Source organism: Passer montanus, unplaced genomic scaffold (genome assembly GCF_014805655.1).
Source record: "Passer montanus isolate IOZ18808 unplaced genomic scaffold, ASM1480565v1 scaffold150, whole genome shotgun sequence".
Classification (NCBI taxonomy): Eukaryota; Metazoa; Chordata; class Aves; order Passeriformes; family Passeridae; genus Passer; species Passer montanus.
Window position 1 is genome coordinate 613,210 of NW_024362052.1, and position 23,337 is coordinate 636,546.

At 44.1% G+C, this 23,337-nt stretch overlaps 3 protein-coding genes across 4 annotated transcripts in view; 1 reads left to right on the forward strand and 2 right to left on the reverse strand.

Annotated features, from left to right (window-relative positions):
• Window positions 1–488: 488 nt before the first annotated feature.
• SDAD1 (SDA1 domain containing 1) lies at window positions 489–14,222 on the reverse strand. The gene is made up of 23 exons (XM_039701943.1): window positions 14,208–14,222; window positions 12,427–12,612; window positions 12,237–12,341; window positions 11,974–12,072; window positions 11,754–11,864; window positions 11,155–11,226; window positions 10,965–11,065; window positions 10,643–10,700; window positions 9,732–9,806; window positions 9,261–9,362; window positions 8,957–9,026; window positions 8,466–8,569; window positions 7,728–7,785; window positions 7,170–7,228; window positions 6,765–6,841; window positions 6,362–6,459; window positions 5,880–5,956; window positions 5,395–5,527; window positions 4,394–4,494; window positions 3,745–3,941; window positions 3,156–3,240; window positions 2,613–2,774; window positions 489–1,150 (listed from the first exon to the last, which is right to left on the reverse strand). The coding sequence occupies exons 1-23, from the start codon at window positions 14,220–14,222 to the stop codon at window positions 1,100–1,102; spliced, it is 2,196 nt and encodes a 731-aa protein (XP_039557877.1). The 3' UTR covers window positions 489–1,099.
• Window positions 14,223–16,551: 2,329 nt separating this feature from the next.
• Window positions 16,552–22,008, reverse strand: JCHAIN (joining chain of multimeric IgA and IgM). The gene is made up of 4 exons (XM_039701962.1): window positions 21,853–22,008; window positions 19,230–19,365; window positions 17,895–17,975; window positions 16,552–17,681 (listed from the first exon to the last, which is right to left on the reverse strand). Exons 1-4 carry the CDS (start codon window positions 21,914–21,916, stop codon window positions 17,480–17,482), a joined length of 483 nt encoding a protein of 160 aa, XP_039557896.1. The 5' UTR covers window positions 21,917–22,008; the 3' UTR covers window positions 16,552–17,479.
• The window catches only part of RUFY3 (RUN and FYVE domain containing 3), a 40,595-nt gene continuing 38,346 nt past the window's right edge, over window positions 21,089–23,337 (forward strand). Inside the window, exon 1 of one of the 2 annotated variants that reach the window (XM_039701952.1) lies at window positions 21,089–21,222. The gene's annotated coding sequence lies outside the window, so the exon portion shown is untranslated. The remainder of the gene's footprint in view (window positions 21,223–23,337) is intronic. The other variant, XM_039701953.1, reaches the window with a different exon arrangement.

Here is a 23,337-nt window from a genome sequence, read left to right on the forward strand (position 1 = left end):
TTTTGCTCTAGGAAGCAGCGTGACAACAAACAAAACAAAATCCATACAAGAAAGAAAAGTTATTACAAATACATATTTAACAAATACCTAAGCTAAGTGAACTCCTACATGGGATATGAACATGAATCTGGCTTCCTAAAAAGAAAGGACAAAAGCACCCCACCAAATGCATTTCCATTGTAATGGACATGTGGCACCTGTTTCTGCACCACAAAGAATTCCATTTCTAACAGACTTTGAAAAAGGATGGTATAAATAACTAACTCAAATTATAAATACTTAATCAACTCCATTAAAACAGGTGTCTGGGGAAGGTACAAAGAACCCATTAATGGTCCCAACAAAGGCCAAGGCTAAAGCACAAGTTCAACCTTAGACAAAGAATCCAGACACCCACAAGATTTTTGCATGTACTTGCCAAGAGACACTAGCAAGCCCCACCAAAAGGCACACCACAACAGGAAAACATTCCTTTTTTCTCTGGTATGTGATGTTACTTTTGTACTTAAATGGTGACAAAAAACCCCATCTCCCAATACACTACTTATATTTTTCTTTTCTTAGTAAGCCATAATGAGCTCTTCTTCCCCACAATGCTTGAATTAATTTTACCTGTATCACAGATGAATTTGGTATTAAATTGGTCAAAGCCAACTGCTCAGACAACAGCTCACTCCATCAATACAGTCACTCCCCTAAGACAGGCACAGGCACTACATCCACATGTTTTATAGACTAACCAGAATATTATTTTTTCTTTCTGTTGCTTAGTCATTAATTGCCTCAAGTAGAATTTTTACCATACAGTTGTGTATTTTAATACTTACACATACAAAACCCACTGTAAGTAAATTACATGAAATAAAAAGATAATTGCCTTCTTCCCTAGAATGCTTTAAAAACAATACCAAATCCTCCAAGGATTAAGGCCTGTGTCCTATTGATGCAGTGTCCATCAGCTTGCAAGAGTTCCATTTCCAAACAGATCAGAGCTAAATCTGTAAGGCACCACAGTCCTCCTTTCCCTCAGGGTGATGGTAGATGCAAATCAGTATCTCCCAGGCGACTTCTTCAAGGGTGATGAAGCTCTCTCCAGCATTTATTTCAGCAGCTGTTTTCTCTTTTTCAGAAGTGCATCTCTAAGAGCGAGCTAACCACAAAATAAGAGGGGAATATTCAGGTAAGAAGCATAACTGAGAAAGCACCACTACCACATCAGAACTCTTTTCAATTTCTTTAACCTCTGATAAAAACACTAGGAGCTCATCAGCTTAAACTGGGAGCAGTGCAAATGCTACCAATTAGAGTGGCAGAAACACTGCGGTTATGTACCTAAACTTCACAGTACAATTCAAGAGCTGGGCATTACCAAATCCTACACAATGAAGACTAGAACAAACTACTGACTCACTTCAAACAGAGGAGATCAAGAAAGTTAGAGTTCACCTGAGTGGTAAGTAAAATTGGTGTTTGCTGAAGGAGTATAACAAAATGGCTTTTCAAGGGGGAAGGAGGAATTTTTACAAGTGCCATTATCACCCTAAAGAGATATTACTGTACATTAACATGTTTTAAGCTAGTAAAGGAGCTAAGCTCTGTACTACAGCAAGCAGGCCATCTTAACTTACAACGAAAAAGTGCAGCAGAATGCAGCACCATACAACTAAGATCCTCCAACCCACTCAAAACACTTATGGTTAACAGACTGGCACTGTAGCATAACTTTTGTGGGAAAAAAAGTATGAATAAATGCTGTTTAGCCATTCCATTTGAATTTAAAACATTAATAAGGACACAATGCTTCAAGATGATTTTTTAAAATAACTGCACCAAGTATAACTGTAAACAGCAGCTTTTTTTCAAGTGCCTGGATTGTTCATGTGCAGCCTATTGTGTGTGTTTTGAGAGCTGATTTCAATGTTGTCAGCTTTAATTGAGGTGAGGCAGAATGCTGCCAAATAAACATGTACAGAGGACACTTACTAGTACTAGTCCACATCCTCCTGATCAACAGAAAAGCTTCAGATATTCTCTACTGAGTCTACTAATAGTTCCTGTGTTGCCCTTCCTACAGCAAGAAATTGCAAGCAAATATCATTTGGATAAGGCATATGATCCTGGAAACAACTCAAAGTTCAAGCAGCATGTAAGCACTCACACAACACACCACCTGGGAACAAAAAATAACTGGACCATTGGATTATTCTACAAGTTTCTTGAAGGCATTTGGATGAGTTGAGTTTATTACAGCTTGTAAAACCCTAGACTGGCAGGGGCTTCACCACTGAGAGCAGCATTAGTGTCAAACTACTGTTCAATTCAAGTAATCGCTTTCTAAACAGCGGCTACAAGTAGCTAATAAACAGCATTTGCATCTATTCCTCAGAAACATTTGTGACAAGCTATTAGGTGACCTCCATGCCAGGACAGACAAGTCTGTGATAGGTCAGACTATGGAGAGTGAACCACAACCTCTGGGGCAGGACACAGGCAAGCCATGCCACAGGCTTTGAGTTACAGCAGCAACACCTCTGCAGAGGGTAGGCAGCACCACACCTGTACCACAAATTACTGCTCACACTGCCCCATCCATCTCCAACATGAAACATTACCTGTTTCTCCCTAAAGGAACGCTTGTTCTTGGTCCGGACACTATGGCTGTATCTCATCATCATGAAGTTCTTGTTCTTTTGCTTTTCTTTGTTGGAAGAGCTGGCAAATGGGTTAATCTTTGTTTTCTTTTTCACAAATTCCTTTCTGTCTGTTTTTCCAGCCTAGAATACAGTGTGATAGATCAACAGGGGGTTATTTTCCTTCACCTACTTATCAACATCACCTGCCTGATGGTAACAGGTTCCATGGCAGTAACAGCAAATCTGAGTTCATCATGACTGTGTTCATACATGCCTTCTCCCATACAGGCTGTATTTGTTAAGTCAAAGTGATAATTTGGTCTGTTTGCTTTTTCATGGTCACACGTGACCAGAAGGAGACTGTTACAGCCAAGACGCAACAGCAAAGAACCAAACAAATCACTTCTCAAAATCCACATGGCAGCTGGGCACCTACCTTAGATATGCAGCCTCAGCATTTCTTCCTGCACAAGACCAACCCAAACCCAGAAGGACAGGATACAGGACACACCAGTTTCTCACCTTTGCTGTTGCCAATCTGGTCTCCTTGTCCGACTTGGGCTTCTTATGCAGATGTTCAATATCTCTGAGTGAAAGCAACTCCCCCCTACACAGAAATCCAATAAATGTCAGCACACAAAACTTCAGCTGGCAAGGGAAAAAAACATGTCCTCTTCACCCTTTGTCTCTTACCCATCCTAGGCCACTGTCTCACCAACAGTTTAGACACAAATACTTCTTGTTCCCTTCAAGCTGCTCCTCATGCTTGGGATATCCATTACACAAGTCACCCACTTATTTTTCAAGTCCTTTTCCCACCAAGTTTAAGAAACACTGGAGCTACAACCAGGCAGCTACTGCTGCAAAACACCCCCTCTCACACCTGTTGGCCTGAACAAGTCAAACAGTCTCAGACCTTCCACAAGCTCCTCATGACGTTTTTCCCAGGTATAAGCAAAGCCCCAGCCCAGGATCCATTCTAGGCTCTGGCTGTCACCAGGGAGCACTGATGAACAGCAGAGCTCTGCATCCTGCTGCAATGACAAGCTGCATCAGGAGAGGATAGGTAAAAAACCCCAAAAATCAAACCACTCAACAGCCCATATCCTACCTGCCCTCCTCCTCCTCTTCATCATCTATTTCAATATATTTGCGCTTGGCAGCTTTGCCAGGTGCAGAATTAATTTCTTTGGAAAGCTGGGCAAGACGTATTTTCTTGAAGTCTTCCTGAGTTAGCAGCCTGCTTGTACTGACTGCTGCAGCTTTGGCTTTCCGTTCCTCTATGGGCATGCTTTTCACATTTTCTGCCTTTGGAAAAGAAAATGGTACAAAAGAATCAGAGCATCGCACCCCACCCCTGTGCTACAATCCATGATCCTTGCCTCCCAAATACACAACATACAATGGCAATACTGTTGGGAGATGCTACAACCAGATATTAGGCCTTTTGCTTGTCTCATATCCAACATCTAGTGTCTGAATGGAGTGCATGCACATCAGATTTTGGGAGTACAAGCTCTCAGCTGATGATCACAGCTCTGAAGGCATTGAGCCCTGAGATATAACTCCTCTTTCTCCCCTCCCACCCTAACAGCACATTAACTGCAGCAACAGCACCTCAGCCTCACTGCTTCAGGACATCTCACTCTGAAGGCCAGGTTAGGTATTTAAAAGCAGTACATGAGGGTGAAGAGCAAGAGGATCTGGCCTACAATTAACAAAACTCTATGTATTTGGCATAGAAGAGACTTTCAACTCACTACTTGTTGCTGCTGCTCCTCATCGGAGGAGTGATGCACATCAATCCATTCTCCATTGTCATTATCCTCCTCCTCACTCAGACTGGCACTTTCCCAGCCATCTGCTCACAGAATAAGTACAGGGCTGTTAATACAAATTCATCTTCACTACCCAGATAGGCAATAATTGATGCTTGGATCACCTGCTCTTGCTGCCATGTATTTCACTTAGCTCCTAACTGCATTTTGCCCTGGGACATGATCAACACTACGCTCTGCAACGCTCAGTTGTCATCTCCAGGGCAAGATCCTAAAAACGAGGTGCATTTGGGACAGGCTGAAGCACCGCAGGAGTTAACATACACTGATTACCCTCATCAGCAATCGTGTTCCCCACTCCCAGCCACCTAAACCAGCCCAACAAGAGAAGCACTGTGGTTTATAGCTGGGTTAGTTACGAGTCTAAGCACTGCTCTTCACTGCCGTGCTGGCTGCTGTGCTGAAGTTAGCAGCTGCAGCAGCCAAGCCCAGTATTACAGTGATCACTGCACAGCCTGTCCCATCAGGGCCTACATTCCTCCAGCACAGCACCTGCAGCATCTTCAAGGCACTCAGACTTCATTTGCCAAACTGCCTTGCTTTTAAAGGCTCTTCCATCTCTTTTCTGACTCAGGCAGGGGTTCCAGGGTGTGTAAAGCATTTACACAGGAACTGAATTCAATAAGCCATATATTATATCCAACTACTATTTTGGTGTTCTACAATATTCAAAAGGTTTAATTTAGGAGAAGCTGAACACAGTTCACAGCTGTACTGTCTGTCCCTCTGCTTCCCATCTCAGTGTGTACCATAAAAACCAAACAGTACCAAACCTCACTGACAAACTGCACTTACTCAAGGACAGACATGTGCAAGCCAAGGCACAGCAGGAAATGAAATGCACTAACACCAGGTTCCATGTCCGCATAAAACCTTAGTGACTGTGATGCCCAAACCAGAATTTTTGAAGAAACAAGGCCAACCTTCCTCTTGGGTTCCTCCCTTTTCCTTTTGATCCGCAACCTCCAGTACTTCTGCTCCTGGAATGTAGTCTTTGGCATCCAGTTCTCCATATTCATGAATCCTGGCTTCCACCGAGGCCTCAGTAGGCTTACCCTGTACATTAACAAAACACACATTGAGCAGGCTGCTATTGTAATATCCACCAGTCCAGGAAGATACCTGGAAGAATACGAAGGTGTGCCTCCAAAGACCTTTCCTTACTTCATGTGGCAGAGTTTAATGACTCAGGTTGAATAAGTCTCAGAAAACAGCTGAACTTCAGGAGCATGACCTAACCATGAGTTAGAGGAATGTGAACTAATGAATTGTGGATAGCACACCACATGCAAAGGCAGCAGGCAGAGGAACAGCACAGACTCGACTCCACCTTCTCAAGAGGATACTGAGACAAATTATTTTTGCGCATATCAGTTTTTACTGAATGCAAAACATATGAAACACTTACTCTGAACTTCTTCTGCAGCATCTCTGGATTCAGAGAGCGGAACAGATGTATCAGAGTTCTTGCAGACATCATCACATCTGCCAAGAAAAGGAGAGAGTCAGGAAAAAACCAGAACTTTGAGCAAACCAAGAGTCCACACAGATCTCCAGCTGTGGGGAGATCTTACAGCTGACTCGCATCTTCTCTCAGCTTATGATTCCCTCTGATTTCTCTGGTACAGAACACAGCACTTCCTCAGGGCTAACTCTTAACAATCCCTCCCCTTGCTTTGGTTCTGTCAATTAGCTCCCCTGCCATAACTACCCTTGTCTGTTTTGTCTCCCGTGGCAACACACTGCAAAATGGAGAGATGTAACCCAAACACTCAAAGTGGTCTCAGCCTGTAAAAAAACAATTAGGACAGCACTTCCATGAAGGCTATAACTGAAGACCACATAACACAGGAAAAAATGAGTTTAAAGTGGTATCCATGTAATATTTACTTTTATTTTTATGTGTCTTGTACTGAACAAGGTCTTGGAGCAGATCTTCAGTCATGGCTAAGGGACACCTTGCTGTGATTTCTTTTATTGCGTTGATTCTGAAAATAGGGAAAATGAATTATTTTCTCAACATCAGTTAGGAGAAAGTGCCACTTCACAGACTGAACTGCCTGACATTTGAAGAACCTTATACACCATTTATACAACATACAGTCCAAGAGGAGAAAACCATCAGAAAAAACTCCCAGCAAAAATACAGAACATTGAAGCTAACGCACTTTTAACTCAATCAGCTTCTTGAAAACACAGCAAAAGTAACAGGAATAAGTAGCAAGTTATTTTTTTTTTTAAAGTATTTTAACACATTTGAAGTTGGACATGACTCATACAATTCTGTACCCACCCTACAGTCATGACCTCCCCAGAATTCTTGTCTGTGACAAAGTTGTTGGCAATGGTCATCAACACTGACTGGATAATCTGGAAATTTTAAAAAAAACCACATATGAAATAAAAACTTAACACAATTAGATGTTATTCACAGACATCCTTTTTCATAGAAATTCACAACAGAACATGTCAGTACAACCCACAAGTATTTTCTAAACATAAATTTTCTTGCATAAAGTAAAACAATCTTTCTTTTCCCCCACTATGAAACAATGTCTCAGAACTTGCAAAAATTACTGCAATTACCATAAGCTTTTCCAACCAATCTGACCAATTCCCCTTCCCCATACATACACTCAATTGCATTTCCATGCTGCCCTGCTGCTCATTTAATACCCATCACAGGTAGAACACTGACCTCAGGTGGTACCAGCTGATGTGAAGCCTGTGCAGCAAACAGAAGAATCTTTGTCACTTCTGGAAGAAAAGAAGGAAGAAGATGCCAAAACATATTGCTGCAGCTTGCTCCAGCCAATAAACACATCCCTTAAAACTTTAAAACTCAACAAGCTGCTCAGTCAGGCCCAAAACCATTCTGCCTGAACTCCCTTGGGACAACTGTTTCTCCTCTCCCACCAAGCATCAGGAACTCCTGTGGCCTCCACCTAGCCACAACAGCCAGCTGAAACAAAAGGAAATGCTCCAGAACTGCAGTCAAACCCCAGTAAAAGGCAGCCACCATAAGGAAACAATGCTTAGCTTAGCTAGTCAGGGTTAGGGACTCAGGACACAGCCTCCATAGAAACCCAAAGCACTTGGCACTTCCAGCAGTCAGGGACTTGCACTTTCTTTGTCCACACTGGACTACTCCCACTTCCCAGCAAACCACTGCTACCTGCCCATTTCCACTGCCACTTCTGTCAAATGCCTGTACATGAGACATGAAGGATCACCAGTACCTGGAGTAGCTACTTACCCCTCTGATGGGGCTGGAGGAACCTCTGAACAAAGGGGTAGAAATTAAAAAGAAAAAGCTGCAAGGCAAATGGCAACATATTATCTTCTTGTCTTAGAACTTGAAATCACCTTCATAAGCTTGTACAGGGTAAAACCATCTCATTCTAATGTGCTCCCCAAGTGCCTCAGATTTTACAGCAAAATGTTGTCTCCTACATTGAATTGAATGTCTGTGGGACAAGGAAATGAACAGCACCAAGATAAATACAGCTGCAGTCTTTTAGCACCTAGCCCTTACCATTTAAATCCTTATATGCTCTGAAACTGCCCAACTTGGACTGGATTAGTCTTCACTTAATCCAGTGCAAATACTTTACTACGGGGTAGTCTGCACAAAACCCTCCAAGTGCAGGAGCAGCCCGTTTCCCTCTTGTTCAGCACCACCTGACTGACAGCTCTGAGGTCAGCATGAGCAGCTTCCCAGGATGGTATTGAAGCACCAAGTTCTCAGCTCTTTAGGTTCAGCTCCTCTGTTCCAGACCAATAGCTTGTTCTAGGAGTGCTCATTTAGCACCACAAAGTCTGTGTCACTGTGCCATTCCACGAGGCCTACTGGCAACTCTCTGACCATCCCTACACACTCTTGGAGATACAGAAAAATTAAATCTTGCTTTCCAGAGGCACAAGGCCAGAGCATGCCCTCAACCAAACCAAGCTGGCTACCAACAGACCACCCTAAAATTATCCAAGTACATACCTCATGTATTCCAACAAGCCTAGATATTAGGTCCATGAGCATCATCTTCACTTCAAATCGCTCCTTGCAGTTCTCCAGCTGCTTCAGCAGTTTTTCAGCAAAGTCTGGAAGGAGCAAAAATGGTTTTGCACAAGACTGAACGAGCACAACACAACTCAAATGGGATTATAGTCAGAAGAGGCAGTTGAATTTTTTTGTGTTTCGAAGGCCCAGTACCCTTTCACAGAAGAAATTCAAGGTGACCCAAGCGCTTATTCCAATGGGTTATTTTACTTCTCATATGCCTAAAAGGCCTCCTGTGCACAGGTTCAGCAGAGGGAACCAGCAGATGTTCTCCAACACCGTAAGTGCTGGGTCGGCACTGAAAACTGAATGTTTAGTTGCATTTTAGAGTGACCTGAGAAAATTACATCCCCAGAGGTTCACTGGAACAGATAACAACCAAATCAAGTGCTGTTAAATTACACTAAGATAATTCACTGCACACTCACCTTGGGGATCATGAATCAAATGAATGGCAGAGAAGTTGAACACCTCTGGCTTGTTCTTCTTTTTCTGCTTCTGCATGGAAACAAGGGTAAAAAACATTTCTCTTTTTGAGAATGTGAGTAAAGTCCTAAAGTTCCAAGGCTGCTGTCAAAAGATTGCTGCCTCCTGAAGAAGATTTTAAAAACTAACTCCATTTTCAACCACACAACACTATGTGCCATCTCCAGCTAAACAAGCAGGGCAACAACAGGACTTCTGTCCTAGAAGGATTGACCCAAGGTGATGGGAAGTCAGCCCTCTCCTCACCTTGAGGACCTTCATGGCTTTCTCCAGCTTCTTCTTGCGCTTGGTGGTTTTCTTGTTGGTCGCATAGCGCATCATCAGATCCCTGGCTGTGGGGCCATCATCCTTGGGGAAGGAACACAACACTCAGGTAACCCAGGCTTCAAATGGCAAGCACAAAAACAAACTGCCAATATTTTTGAATACCACACACTCTGAAAATTATCCCCCTTCCTAAGTGTCAGAACACATAGGTACCAGCATCTAAAAAGAAAAGAGCTCTTAGCATTTCTCTTTTAACAGACAGCAAAGACATCCTGGGGCCAGATGTCAAACACTGAAATGGTTTGTGAACCACAGAAACATCTGGACAGAGCTAGACAGGACAGTGAGTAGCACCAAGGCAGACAAACTGGCAAGCCAAGTCACCAAGAAGGCAGAACCAATAAGGGGTCTGAAAACCAGAGAAGGGAAATATTTGCTCACAACACCCACCTCAGACTCTGACTCACTGCCCTGTTTCTCATCCTCATCTTTCCCAAGGAAGAACTTCAAACCAGCAACTAACACCTGAAAAGTAAAGTGAGATCATGTGGGACAAGCTGACAATTTACAGCCACCCAACACCCACACATTAAGCTGTACAAAGACTTAGCCATTTTTTTTACCAGGCATGGATCTGATCAGAAAATAAACCAAGCTATAGCACGAGAGCCACAAGTGTTTTACAAACCCAGACCATTTTAGCTGCCCATCATCGCTCACAGGCAATCAGAACCAAAGAGTACCTGAATTGCCACAATGCCAAATTCAAAACTGCCCATTGTCTTTTTATCATCCTGCAAAATGATTTCAAAATGTAGTTGCTCCATGTCAGCACTGTCAGGAGGCCCTACAGAGCTGAGAGCCAAGGTGATGCTCAGAACTCTCAGCTTGCATTAATTCACATTGTTTTGTTGGTTAGGTTTTTAGTTTTGGTTGGCTGACTGTTATTGAATGGAACCACTTTTAGACTTTCACAGGTTAAGACCTTGTCTCAAGCCACAGGAGAAGTTTTTAAAGCCTCCAGAGCCAATGCAGAAGGCCCAGTATTCAGTCAGGCCCCAGGCAGGACAGCAGCTCTCCTCAGTTAACCACAGGCTCACAATGCTGACATTAAGGAGCTGATATCCTGACAGTCTGTTCTGAAGAGCAGTGAAAAGAACATCCACACTCTGGGTACCAGGCTACACTTGTTACAAGATATGCTGCCAAGCTCCATCTCCTCTCATGAGGATTATTTTCAGAATTAAAGAAGAAACAGACAAATCAGTGAAGCTTGTTTGCTATAACAGCATGTTAAGCTATATCTACATGAAGAAGGTAGCCAAGGTAACATCCAGTCTATCAGTGATTTCTGTTCTCACCTTGGTCACTTTGGAAAAGCAGGCAGTTGTGATGACATTGACTGTTTTGGCATCATTCCTGGAAAAAAACAAACCACATCTTATTTCAAGTCTGGCAATTTCACCTTCTCAGAAAATTAGTTCTCAGCAAATACACAACTCATTTCACACAAGACAATTTCTTCTCAGCTAAATTCCTTGGTACAAGTTACAACTCCACTGGGCTACAATTAGGAAATCTATTTAAGCCACTGTCCCCTGCATTGTTTTGTACCACGTGCCACAAAAGATGCCCATGTTCCCCACAATAAATAGCAAACTGACACAAGCCTGCCAGACCCACCAAATATTCCTCCTGTAGAGCTCTATCATCACATCCAGAGATATCTTGGCAGCAGTGGGATTGCTGTCTCTCAACATAGTGTACATGAAGTTCTGCAGTGCCTACAGAACAAGTTGAAAACATGTCTTTAGAGGTTTTCTACAACAGCAGAAGCTCAGTTGAAAGCACACAGGAAAGCCAAAGCACCCACCGTGTTCACTTTATTGTTCTTGTGTTTAGCATTGACGTTCTTGATGTCCGTCACAATGTGAGTGTACAAGGTCTGCAGGTGGAGAGATGACAGGGAGTAACACACACACAGAAACACACACCTGGGCCCAAGCACTGACATAACCCAGCTGATCACCTCTGACAACATCACTGATTTACAGCAGGAAAAAAAAACAGGAAAGCATCCTGTGGAGACTCATGCATTTGAAAATCACACTGAATTCACAGTACAGCAAGGCAGGACAATGAATAGCATCAAATATTGCTTCAGATCCTGTCCCTGCCTCAGTCAGGCCTGTTCTGACAGACAGGTTTTTCACCTGCAGAGATAAACAAACTGCTCAATGCTAAACAGGATGAGCCTACAACCTGCACCAGCGAGGTGTTTACAGCAGTAGAACTCAGTTACTAGTCCAACACAGAGCTGGAGCCCTGCCTCCAGCACTGACTGCTCAAACAGCTGAGCCATTTTAAACTCTACCTTCCCAATCTAGCAGAGAAGAGCTGCCTATTCTGGCATTACCCCGGCAAGTTGGTCAAAATCCACTGGAGATGCAGGTTTTTGTCAGCACACCTTACCTTCCGCAGCAGTTTATCGTGGCACCGCAGCAGTTGAAAGAAGAGCTCCAGCAAACTCGTGGGATTTATTAGGTTCTTGTTTCTCAACAGCATCAGAGCCTTACAGAAGGTCTGCAAGAGAACCCAAATTTCACATCCCTCTTCAGCCTCTCTGTATTAACGAGCAAAGCACAAGCGCTCAGCTCACACCAAGGGCAGGGTGAGCCCAAGGCGGTCTCACCATGCGCAGGTCGGGGTCCAGGACCGTGTGGTGGTAGGAGAGCAGCTCCTTCAGCTGCTGCGGGAAGCTGGCCATGTGCTCAGGGTAGCAGTGGGCAACCTGCGAGGGACAGGGCAAGAGAAGGCTCTAGAGCACACCCGCGCCTCCCTCACAGGCCTGGCAAGGGGCACCAAGCTCGAAGTTTAATTGTTTCTCGTCAGTAACAATCACTGAGGCACAGGCTGCCACAGCCGCTGGCGCAGGGCTGGGGCCCGGGGGCTCACCTGCGCCAGGAACATGAGCAACTCGGCCAGCTCCTTACTGGGCTTGTCCGGCTGGAAGGTGAAGATCTCCACATGGGACTGGTAGTGGCGGTACTGCTGCAGGAACTGCACACACAGCAACAGAGGCAGCTGAGCAACACTCGCCCGCACCCCGCGCCACTCCCAGCCCCAACCACCCCCCGGTCCGCACCTCCTCGGTGTAGGAGGTGGGGTCGCGCTTGATGAGGTTCTGAAGCTGCGGCAGGTTGCTAGGCAGTTTGTTGCCCTGGCGGCCCGACATGGCTGCGGGCACCGGTACCGGGAGCGCAGCACACGAGGGCTCAGCTGGCCGTCGCCATCTTAGCCCGCCCTCGACGGCCGCCGCCGAGGGACAAACCTGTGCGGGACGCGCGCCCGGTCAAAGCGCCGCCTGGCGGCGCAGCGGTCAGCGGGGCACAGCGGCTCCGGGGCGGCCCCGCGGGGTTAAGCACGGCCCGGGGCGCAGCTGCCCTGCCGCAGCACCTCGGCCTTGCCGCTCCAGCACAGCCCTGGCTCTCCTGCCTTCCCAGCTACTTGGAGAGAGAATGCTCCGCAGTACATCCCAAAGGGTCACTATAGAAGGTAATTCTCAGTGAGGAGAAAGGATTAATTCGCGTTTAGTCTTCTTTAAGTTTAGCTTTTGACTGAGTGAATAGAAAGCTGACCTCGTCTTTTGCATGGCTTATACTTCCTTTAGGCATCTACTTGTTTACACTGTAGAAAAGTGTCATTCCTTCATGCAGTTTACTGAGCAAACAGTAGTAAATAAAGCTCATCCAATTAATGCTCTTAGGTCCAGCCAGACAGCATCTATCAGAATAGCACCAAGGCTTAAACAAGGTACAGTCCAAAAACATGAACACAACTTCCCATTTAAGTCTCCACTGCTTCTCTCACTGAAACTCTGTTGGTCAGAATCTCAAAGCCAGCTGCACCCACCTAAGCACATACGTGCCAGAATGGACCAGCTTAAGTGAGTTTGGGCTTTCCTGTACCTTTTAAAGCAAGAAAAACACATCTCCTTCAACATACCTATACAACTGGCAAAAAAAAAAAAAAAGTCTAGCATTACTTGGAGACTAAAATGACTGTAAAGGTAAACAAAAGAAAAAAAACCTGTTAATGTGCACAGAACAACAACAAACCCACCAACACCTAAGCAGTTAAATCAACACATTTCCCTTACCAGCTATTCATTTGGTTCACTAGCACCCAGACCTGTTTAGCCTCTACTTTCAGACAGCTTGACTTCACTGAGCTCCAGCACAGCCCTCAAGTGACCCAGCCAGGGAACCCACTTGACACCACACACTCCATGGGCTAGCCCTATCTCAGCACCTGTAGCTCAAAGTTTTGCAAAACCAAAACACCACAGGCACAGTTCAACCTAAAGAGCAGAAAAAGAACTCAGCCTCATGCTACACTCCAACACAATTAGCCACTGACTGAGTACAGAATAACATTTGCAGTTGAAGTGAGGAACAGGCACTGTTTAAAAAAGGCACAAGCAAAGCAACTGTATCGACACTCCAGAGTAAAACATAAATATTCATTATCTCTGCAGGAGCAAGACTATTACTTGGATTTCAACAAAGGCAGTTAATAAGGTTAGACAAAGAAACCAATTTAGTTTCATTACTAACACATAGAGCACAAATAAAAATCATCCTCCTAAACAACATTTACTCATTTAATATTAGAAGACATATTATAAAACAACCAGCACATAAGAGAATATTCCCTATAGTGCTTTGAACAAAAAAAATCCCAACTTTACAGGCCTTCTACCAAAGTTTTTTTACTGAGGAAGCCATGAAGCTCAAATACCTACAAAAATTAACATCCAATTGTTGTACAAAATTAATTTACAAAACTAAGCTTAGTAATTAATTTGACTTTCAACCAGCATCCTAAAAAAAATCCAAAAGCAAAGTTTTTATTAAGCAAACATACCAAAAGCTGCCTCATCACCACTCCCAAACAAGGACATAGGGAGCCTGGTGTGAGCATTTATACACCAAGCCTGTTATCTCCTACACACTGATTGGCTGGTTTCCATTGCTAATTGGGCCAGGAATGCTTAAATTCACCTGGAAAAGACCAGTTGCTTCTGCTTTGGGGATGGTGGGGTTATGTTAATGAGTCTGATTGCTAATATTAAGGAAAACCCTCTCAGTTTGTCTTTTTCTCTTGCTTTGTGAGCTAAGTAGCTCATTTTATGTATATTAGCTTAACTCTTTTAAGCAAGGATTTTATGAGCTGTGCTGGTGGCTGTGGTATGGAATATAAAGAAAGTTTTGTTGCTTGCATGTTTTTTTTAGGTCCATATGTGTTTATAAAGCTTTATTTTTTTTTCTTTCGTGAGGATAAGAAGCTGACAAAGGGGTTTTTTACATTTAAGTAGAAGAGAAGAGCTGGCTTTTTTCTTTACGACAGCCTTTTTTCTTTCTATTCGAAGTTTCTAAACATGGGTACGTCTGTTGTTTGGATTACAGAGAAGAAGTTGGGAGTTTTTGCTTCATTGTTAATTAATTGTTTTCTAATATGGAATTATTGCCTTTTGTAGGGACTTTTTCTGTGACAGTGTATAAGAAGGTTTTCCTTTTGCTGCATAGTTGATACATGGGTTAAACATGCTCTAAAAAAGCAAAACAGAGTCAACACACTCAAACTTGAAAGAATGGGTTTTGTTTTTAAGGTAGATGAGGCTCTATTAAAAAGAAATAAAAGGGCAATCTGTTACTGAGGCACTAAGGTGTTCCTGTGCATTGTATTTTTATGTTTTTTCAATCAGTTAAGTAGTGGATGGGGTAGAGTTGCATGTGATGTTAGCTTGGGAATTTGGAGATGGGCAGCTCTTGGCTCTCTTATGCTGCAATTAGCTTCAGCTTTTTATCCCATCAAGAGCTGTAGAGCTGGAGTTTTTACAGTGCCTGGGAGGCTTTACTTGAACACATTTAATGTGTTTGATTGCCAACATTTTATTTAAACTCTGTGTCAGTTCTTGGCCCTTAATGGCTGTAGGGAATTTGTCTTCCTGGACTTAGTATTTTTCAATCTGTAATTGAGAACAGGGGCAATGCTCTTTTCCTTAAAAAAAAAGTCAAATCTGTAAGTCCAACAGAAACATTTATTTTTGGGTCATGATTCATAAATTATTTGCAGATTTGAGCCATAGGAGCTGTATTGTTCTGCTCAAGGGAGTAGGGGGCTGTTCCTGTAATGGCTTGAGAAATGCACAGTCACTTGCAGCTCCAGGGGGGAAAAGCAGTCCAGCTGATGTGAGGTATTTGTGTGGAACCAGAGGCTTTTCAGCCTCAGCTTTGCTTGCTGTGGCATTCCTTTGCCCGCAGCACAAATGTTTTTCTCTGAGGGGAGGAATTGTTGCACATCATTATTTAAAGGTCAAACCCAGCACCCAGTGTGTAGCAGGAACTGAATAGGAAAGGTTTGTTTGAAATGACAAATTGGCTTCCTAAAGGTTGCTTGAGTACCCCAAAATATTAGTTTTGAAAGAAGACTTTTTAATGTCTTAATGAGGACTAAAGAGGTGGCATGGAAAAGAACTCTGATTTCTCCCTCTCAGGCATTACTTCATAGCTGTGGTCTAATAACTTGTAACATCACAGCATTCTGAGGCTGGGGAATGGTTTTGAAGATGAAAATGTTTTTGAGACACATTTTGGTGAGTTATACATACCTACTGCAATACTTAGGCTGCCAAGAGGCCCTTTACTCTTGGTGTTTCTTTGAGTTGGCTTATTTTTGCATGAAGAGGGGGAAATGGTGTTTTTGCAAGTTTGTTTTTCATAACTCTGATATAACATCAGAATAATTTGTGTCAATCCTTTTTTATATCTTTGCCCTTCAAAATTTGGCCCCACAAGATTTTTTTCTTTAGGACAAATACCTGGCACATGAAAGAATATCGCCCCGAATACCTATATTAGAAGTACTCTATTCAGGGGTGATGAAAACATCAGATCTGTGGATTGTACTTTCAAGAGTTAATTTAGGTGATGTTTGGATTTTGAGACTCAGATCCTGCACTGACTGGGAATCAAAGCAGCTCAGTGATGCAGAGCTGATCCTAAAATGATAAACCAGTTCAGCCTCAATCTGTCAGAGGTTCTGCAAGTGCATGGAAGTATTTCTATTCTGGTATTTTGGGAGACTTTGCCTGTAAATATAAACAGTTATTTAGGGAGAGTTTGATTAATTGTGAAAGAGAAAAGAATATTATTATAGGTTTGGTTTCCTTTTATGCTTTCTTATTGAATTTAATACAACACACAGCTTGATTGCAGAAAAAAGTTTATTGAATGTTTGACTAACAAAACTACATTGTGGGAATAAGCTTTTTGCTGTTTCATCACTCCAATTTGGAACCCTGAATGAGGGTTCTGCTCTAGCAATTTATGTGGCATTCACAGAATTTTTTGAGGTTTTAAATGCAAGACGAGAAACAAGTGAAGAAATTTGAGCCTACTTGATTTTTTTTTCTTTTCACCACTTGAACCAGGAGCAGGGGTGGAAGAAGGCAGCAGTATCAGTAAAGCAGTGGGGAAAGTGAAATGCCCAACCTCTCCCAGAAGAGTTGAGTATTCCTGGCACAGTTGAGGGCTTGGCAACTTTGCAAAATACTTCAGGGTAGCTGCATCTTTTGATCTTCTCTGAATTAAAAAGAACTCGAAGCTTGCAGACGTCCAACTGCTAGAAGGGTCCCTCATCTTTTCTCTCAACTATGGTTTTATAACTCTCTTCTGGGGGCATAAATGCTGCTAATGTCATCAAAGGCCTTGTGTGAAGGTTCTGCAGAGGTCACTTGAGATTGCTCAGGAAAGGAAGGGCACAGACACTCCTGCTGATGTCTGGGGGAGGCAGGCAGGAGACTGAAAAGGACAGCTTCCCCAGAGGTGTAAATCAGTGTAGTCCCCTTGTTTTCAGGGGAATGACTGCCCTATATGTGCTGGGGATCTGCTCTATATGGTCTGAGACACAGCATGGCATTGCAGGTGCATGCCAGGGGCACGAGAAGGGACACTGAAAGCCAGGAGCTGCTCTTGGGAGATGGCACGAGTCTGAGGTTGGAAATGGGAAGAGACAAGTTGGGTTACTGCAGGAGCCAGCATTTGGAGTGCTGCCATGCAGGTGCTGTGGTGTTCTACACACATTTGGGATAGGAACGGGGCTGCTCCGAGGCTCTGGCACAGCAGAGGGCCAAGCTACTGGGCGAAGCAGGAGTCTGGGGTCAGAGCTGCTGGCACCTGCATCACCTCCCCGTGGTACAGCAGGGGCACAGGGGAGCTGTAGCACTCGTTCCTGTCGTAGGTGTAGCAGGTCTGAGGCTCCTCGCAGGAGTTGCCCTGTTGGGCCTGGTGGATGGCCCCACCCAGATCAATTTCTATGGGTTCACAGTTTTTGCAGCTGGAAGAGATGGAAAGTAGAATAAGTGTGAGGAGTCAGGTGAAAACATGTCCCTGCTGAACCCCAAATATTTTTTGCTTATCTGCATGTAGAGCCAGGGGAGTGCTGTCCCCTTTTCTAGGTGTTCCAGGGGAACATCTGGTCCTCTGGCATCTTTTAGAGCTGCTGTGGGTTAAGTCTTGGCAAGGGAAGTTAGGAAATAAAACTACTTACAGTTCACTCAAGCGGTAGACAAAAGTGGTCCTGAGTGGGGACAAGGGGTCGGAGATGTTCTCCCGAGCCTTCAGGGGAACTCTGCAAAGGTGGGAAGAGAGTCACTTGCATGAAAACTACATCTTAAACAGAGTTTTCTCTCTTGTGAGCAATTCTAAACTCTCATCTTCTTCAAGTTATTCACATTCTGACCTTTCTCCAAATCAAACCCCAGGAACAGGAGATCTTGGTCCTCTGCACCCTCAAAGGCAACAACCCTCCCTGAGAGGACTGCAGCAATTGATATAAGTGCCACTTGCAAGGTGACAGAGCTGAGAGGGTTAATTTTTGTGAAATTCTGAGCTAGCAGATCCTTGAGGCTGATGGACAAGGATGTTTAATTAGTGGTTCTCCTGTTGTGAGCTCTAGAGCAGTCCTGCAGCTCTGGGCCTGAAGCTGGTCCTTGTTTCCCAGGGACACACACACTTCTGTTAGGTCTGTGTGAGTGGAGGGTGTGGTATTCACATGCCCTCTGAACAGCAAGAAGCAGAGAAAAGAATGATCAAAACAATTCTTGTCTCATTTGCTGCTCCTGTGTTTTTGAACAGGTGGAATGTGTTGGAAGATTATTTACCTGAATGTGATTGCTTGATTGGATTCTGGTGGACATTGTTTATGTTAATTAGCCTATAAGGTCTAAGCTGTGTTGACTGTCTGGTCAGCAGACAGTCAGGAGTTCTTCAGTTTAGTATAGTTCTTGTTAGTGTAATACAGTGTAAAATAGTTATGCTATAATATAGTATAATAAAGTAATTAATTAGGCTTCTGATATCATGGAGTCAGATGCATTATTCTTCCTGCTCAGGGTCACTTTGTAAATACTATAGGAGAGGACAGGACAAAGTCCTGCTGTTGAACTGAGCTCTGTCTCAGAGGAGACAGTTTAGGCATGAACTGATAGCTGATCAGTTTAGGCCTATACTGACAGTTTAGGCATTAACTCTTTTCCCAGGCTTTCTGTCAGGTCAGAAAGTCAATCCAGTGTCATGGGCCAAATCTGCTTTCAGGTTAGATCAACTTTTGACAGGTCATTATCTACTTCCCCAGCCTATTTTGTGAAGTTACTACTGGTCTGCCTAAAACATGGAGGTGTTTTTTGTATCTGAAAGGACAAACACCAGAGAGGTTCATGTGAGGCAGAAAAGAACTTAGCAAAGTGAAATACCACAGAAAGCAGCCCACATGAAAAGCTGGTCACTTTACCAGTGCTGGAACATAAGAAACAATGCAAAGAAAACTGGTATAACACTGCATCTCCTGCTCACTATCACAATGAAATACTTGGCTGCCACTTACATGATGCGGATGTTCCTTTCCAGGACTTCTTCCTCAGGATTTTCTTTGGAGGGGACAAACTTTGAGGTCACTGTTACGCACTGGCACTTATTATTGACCAGCACGTATTCCTCATCGTTGGGACCCACTGGATAACCTGCAAGCACAGGATAGGCAATCCCAGAATCAATAGCCAAATCCTTGAAAGCTGCTCTAACAGATAGCCAAGGGATGAAAATGCCAGCAATGCACCATTACAGCACCTGGATTGGTTTAAGTTGAGGTAGCAGCAGGTACAAATGAATTTCTTAGCAAAGATAGTTCAGCTGTCTTCCTGCTCAGCTCAGTGTGTTGCTGTATGTAGGGGTGGTGGGACTGGGAAGGACAAGATTAGAGACCTGGACACTGTGCCTGGTGAGGAACAAACATGAGGGGCTTGCTTGTAAAATGGGAAGAAAGTCCCAGCCACAGCTGGTGACTGAAGTGCTCTTTTACTAGGAACTGGTTATGCAATTCTTCTGTCATGCACCAGGGCTGCTCGAGCAGTCCAAACCCCCGTTTGGATCTGATCTCTAAATAAATGTCTCTGACCTTGCCAATGTGGCAGATGTCAGTTTTTTTTTGAGTGGGATCTTGTCCTTCAGGTTCCTGGGGGAACAGCTGCCAAAAAGCACAGGAGGACCCAGCAAGGAGCAGCCCCCTGACGTGGCAGGGAAAGGCAGGTGGTTCTGATGATGCTTGTGGTTTGCAGGGAAAACTCCAGTCCTGATTTACCCCTCCACACTGCTGCTTCTAGCATGCTAGATATGAAACTCAGTCAAAGCAGGCTGAAATATGCCACGTGTCACTCAGAGGCTTTTGGGATGTTCCTGATGTTGCATCATTCTTGCTAGAGCACCTTCAGCCTGCTTAGAAGTACCAGACCCAGTGATTTTTGTCACATGGGGACAGTGTGTTTTGGGCTCAGATGGATCTCAGTTCTTGCCTGCTCTGCTTGTCCCTTGGTTTTATCAGAGAGAGAAAGAAGAATTAAGCAGAAAAAAAGCTGAGTTAAACATGTCTGTAAAGGATTTTGGAATTACTTGGACTTAAAAGCCTTGGTCCTTCCTTCCCCTGTAATATTCTGGTCTCATCTGCTTCCATTCCAGGATTTCTGAGATGGTTACAGGCACCCTAAATGTGAAAAAGGTACCAACACTGTGTAAAATGATATTTCAGTGACCCTAGAATTGACCTGCTCGTTACAAGTGCTGTTTCTGTGGCCTTTGGCAGCAGTGTACCTGCTGGATAAGATTCTCTATGAAGTTCCCAGCTTGGGAAGGAAATCACTTCCCTAGCTTCTTCTCTGCCAACTCATCATTCCACATGAGCTCTTCTCTCTGATGCAGAAGCCTCCCAGAAAAGCCTCTCTAGTCCCTGGGTCCTTGTCTTGGCCTCTCTTTTGGCTCAAGGGACATCTCTGGCTTTTTGTCCATCACACAGCTCTTCCTCTGCTGTCTGTGCTGCATTCCACTTAACATTGTGTGCAGTTCTTTCCAAACCCTTCATCCAAAGCCAATGTTCAAGTCAGATCCTATTGGTTTTTGGGTTGTCCCAAAACCTCTCAGAGCAGGCTTTAATTCTAAAATTAGATTAACACAATCTTATGCCTATGCAGGTTTTTCTGACTGCTCTAAAAATACTGCCCTGATTTAATTCTTGGCTTCGCTGTTAAAGTTACTGGTGCTCCATCTATTATTCATTTAAGATTACAATGCTAAAAAAAATATTATTTCATCTGCAGTATCTCCATGTGTCACCCAGTGAAGTCTCTTGGGGAGAAGGTGTTTAAATGCAAAATTTGCTAATGCTGTTCTAAATGTCCTCAGATGGGATTTCCTGGCTCCTGAGTTACTGCACTGAGCTGTTCCCTCCCTCCTCAATACCTATGTGACTGTGTTTTGGACAAAATTTCTCAGCATCCAGTACTGCACTGTCCTGTGATACATTGTGAAGCCCAACAGAATTGCCTGGGGTAAGCAATAAGATATCCTCTTCCAAAAGCTGCAGGAAATGCAGGGATGCAGCTGTCCATGCTGTTGGGATGGTTATCCCTGAGCACTGATCCTGCAGGTCAGATCCACCATGTGCAGCAGGATGGATTCACACTGTCCAGAGACCTGAGACCCACACTGAGTGTGCTGGGAGGACAGGCTGAGCTCAGTTGAAATCAAGAGTTTCCAAGAAATTCAGTGGAGTTACATGATAAGGTACAGCTTTATCAGAATAAGTTGGCTGTAGCTGTATGGCAGGATTACCAGGAAGGTTTTGGAAGCCTTTAGATCTAGCAGCTAAGCTCCCTAGGACTCCAGAAAAACAAGCATGCACATTTGCAGTTTATTGCTTCAGGAACCTGATAGAAAAAATGCCTAATTATCATGTCTTAAATTTGGAGCTAGTCATCACTTTATCCTCCAGGCAGCAATTAAAACCCCACTGCTCTCATGCAGAAAAACCCTGAGGAGTCCAAGCACCACTGAAGCACAGCTGCTTGAGTGGGCTTTGAGGTTTGACTCCTGACTGTTAGAATAATTCAGAGTAAATGACACAAAACCTGCCATTGATGTCTTAATCCCAGTTTTCCATTTTTTCATTGCTCACCTACCTGCCACAAGGATGATCCCCAGGGAGCCAGCCAAGGCAACACACAGCGACCAAGTGCTCTTCATCTTGCCTTCCCTTCTTTTGAAGAGTGTCAGTGGAGAGCCTGACTCTGCCTATAAGGGTGTGTGCAAATCGGTTTCCTAAAATAAACAGCCTGGCCAACACTGGAAAATGTGGCTGGGGACTGAAACCAGGTGTGCTAATGCACCAAGACCTCTGGCTTTCAGAGGGGAAGGGAGCAGGGGGTTGCACTTTGTGCTTTTTTCTGTTCTTCACCAACATGCAACAGAGCTGCTGAGTACAAGGACATCCTGCCATCAGGGCTGGTGGAAGGTAAGAAAGTCCAAGGGTCACAGCTCTGGCTTCTAATTTTGAGAAATCAGACTTAAAAATCCCTTGAGACCTATTAAAAAACCATTTTAAAAGGCTTCAAAATCTAAGTTCTGTTTGGACCAGCTGTGTGCAAACCTGAATTAAGGGCTGGACCTGCCCCCAGAGAGCCTGCAGTCAAAGCAGGAAAGGTGACAGGGCAGGGCTGAAAGAGGTACAGGCACTGCAGCTCTGCCCACTGCATTGAGGAGTTCATCTTCTTGTGAATGGAAAAGGGACTCCATGGGATTCGTGGTTTACAAGTGCTCCTGAGTCAGGTGCCAGGAAAACCCTGGGGTATTGGGCATACAGACTTTTCCTGAAGGAGGGTGGTACTGGAGAGAGGGCCTGGGATTTTATTTTTTTTTTTTTTTGTCCCAGATTTGGCATCAATTGTGTAACTTCTGAAGAGCAAATGTAGCCCATAATGGCCAGAGCTGTCTCTGTAGCATTTGCATGTGTCTTGTACAGAAAAAGCCACTTTTTAAGGGAAACCCAAGCTTAGCAAGGGCCTGGTTGCTCTTGCTAGGCTTCTTCAAGAGGCTGAACTCTTCTGGCAATGCTGCCAAGCATCCTAGTTCCTGTCACCTTGCAGGATGTCTCCCTTTTTCCAGACCCTGCTGGCTGGGTCCCTAAGGCCAGAACTGTTCCAAGTCCCTGGTCATGTGCCCTGAGCTTTTTCCCCAGGCACAAACCCCTAACCCTGCAGCTGATGCAATGAGCTTTCAGGTTACATCAGCAGAGCTCATGTGCAAGGGGAGTGTGGGACTTGGGGAGGGGGAGGAAAGATGGGTCACAGCCAACCCCTTACAGGGCACTGGGTTCTTCCACAGTTCTTTACAAACCTTGTGTTCTCGTTAAGGATCTGTCTGTAGCTGAGAAAAGATGTGGGGTTGTTTCCTTTCCCCATCCCAGAAAGCATTGCTGACACTTTTATGCAGCCCTTTCTCCAAGATGTTCCCTGTGCCCCATTTTTGACAGGAGGTAAAAAATATACCTGGCTCACCACTGCTGGTAGGGATGTCTGAAGTACTGTTTGTTTGGGTCACTCTTTTTTGTAAGAATTTTGTTAGAATTTTACAAAAAGGGAGGATGCCAGCACCAGATAAACAACATG

Bases quoted from the DNA above. Each gene is read 5' to 3' on its own strand.
- SDAD1 (XM_039701943.1), bottom strand. The intron at 11,066-11,154 runs GTGGGTGCTTTG...CTTGTTCTGTAG, and splicing joins AGAACAATAAAGTGAACACG to GCACTGCAGAACTTCATGTA. The intron at 7,229-7,727 runs GTAAGTAGCTAC...CTTTTCTTCCAG, and splicing joins CCTCCAGCCCCATCAGAGGG to AAGTGACAAAGATTCTTCTG.
- JCHAIN (XM_039701962.1), bottom strand. From the start codon at position 21,916: ATGAAGAGCACTTGGTCGCTGTGTGTTGCCTTGGCTGGCTCCCTGGGG. The intron at 19,366-21,852 runs GTAGGTGAGCAA...CTGTGCTTGCAG, and splicing joins GGGGATCATCCTTGTGGCAG to GTTATCCAGTGGGTCCCAAC. The intron at 17,682-17,894 runs GTAAGTAGTTTT...CATCTCTTCCAG, and splicing joins GTCTACCGCTTGAGTGAACT to CTGCAAAAACTGTGAACCCA.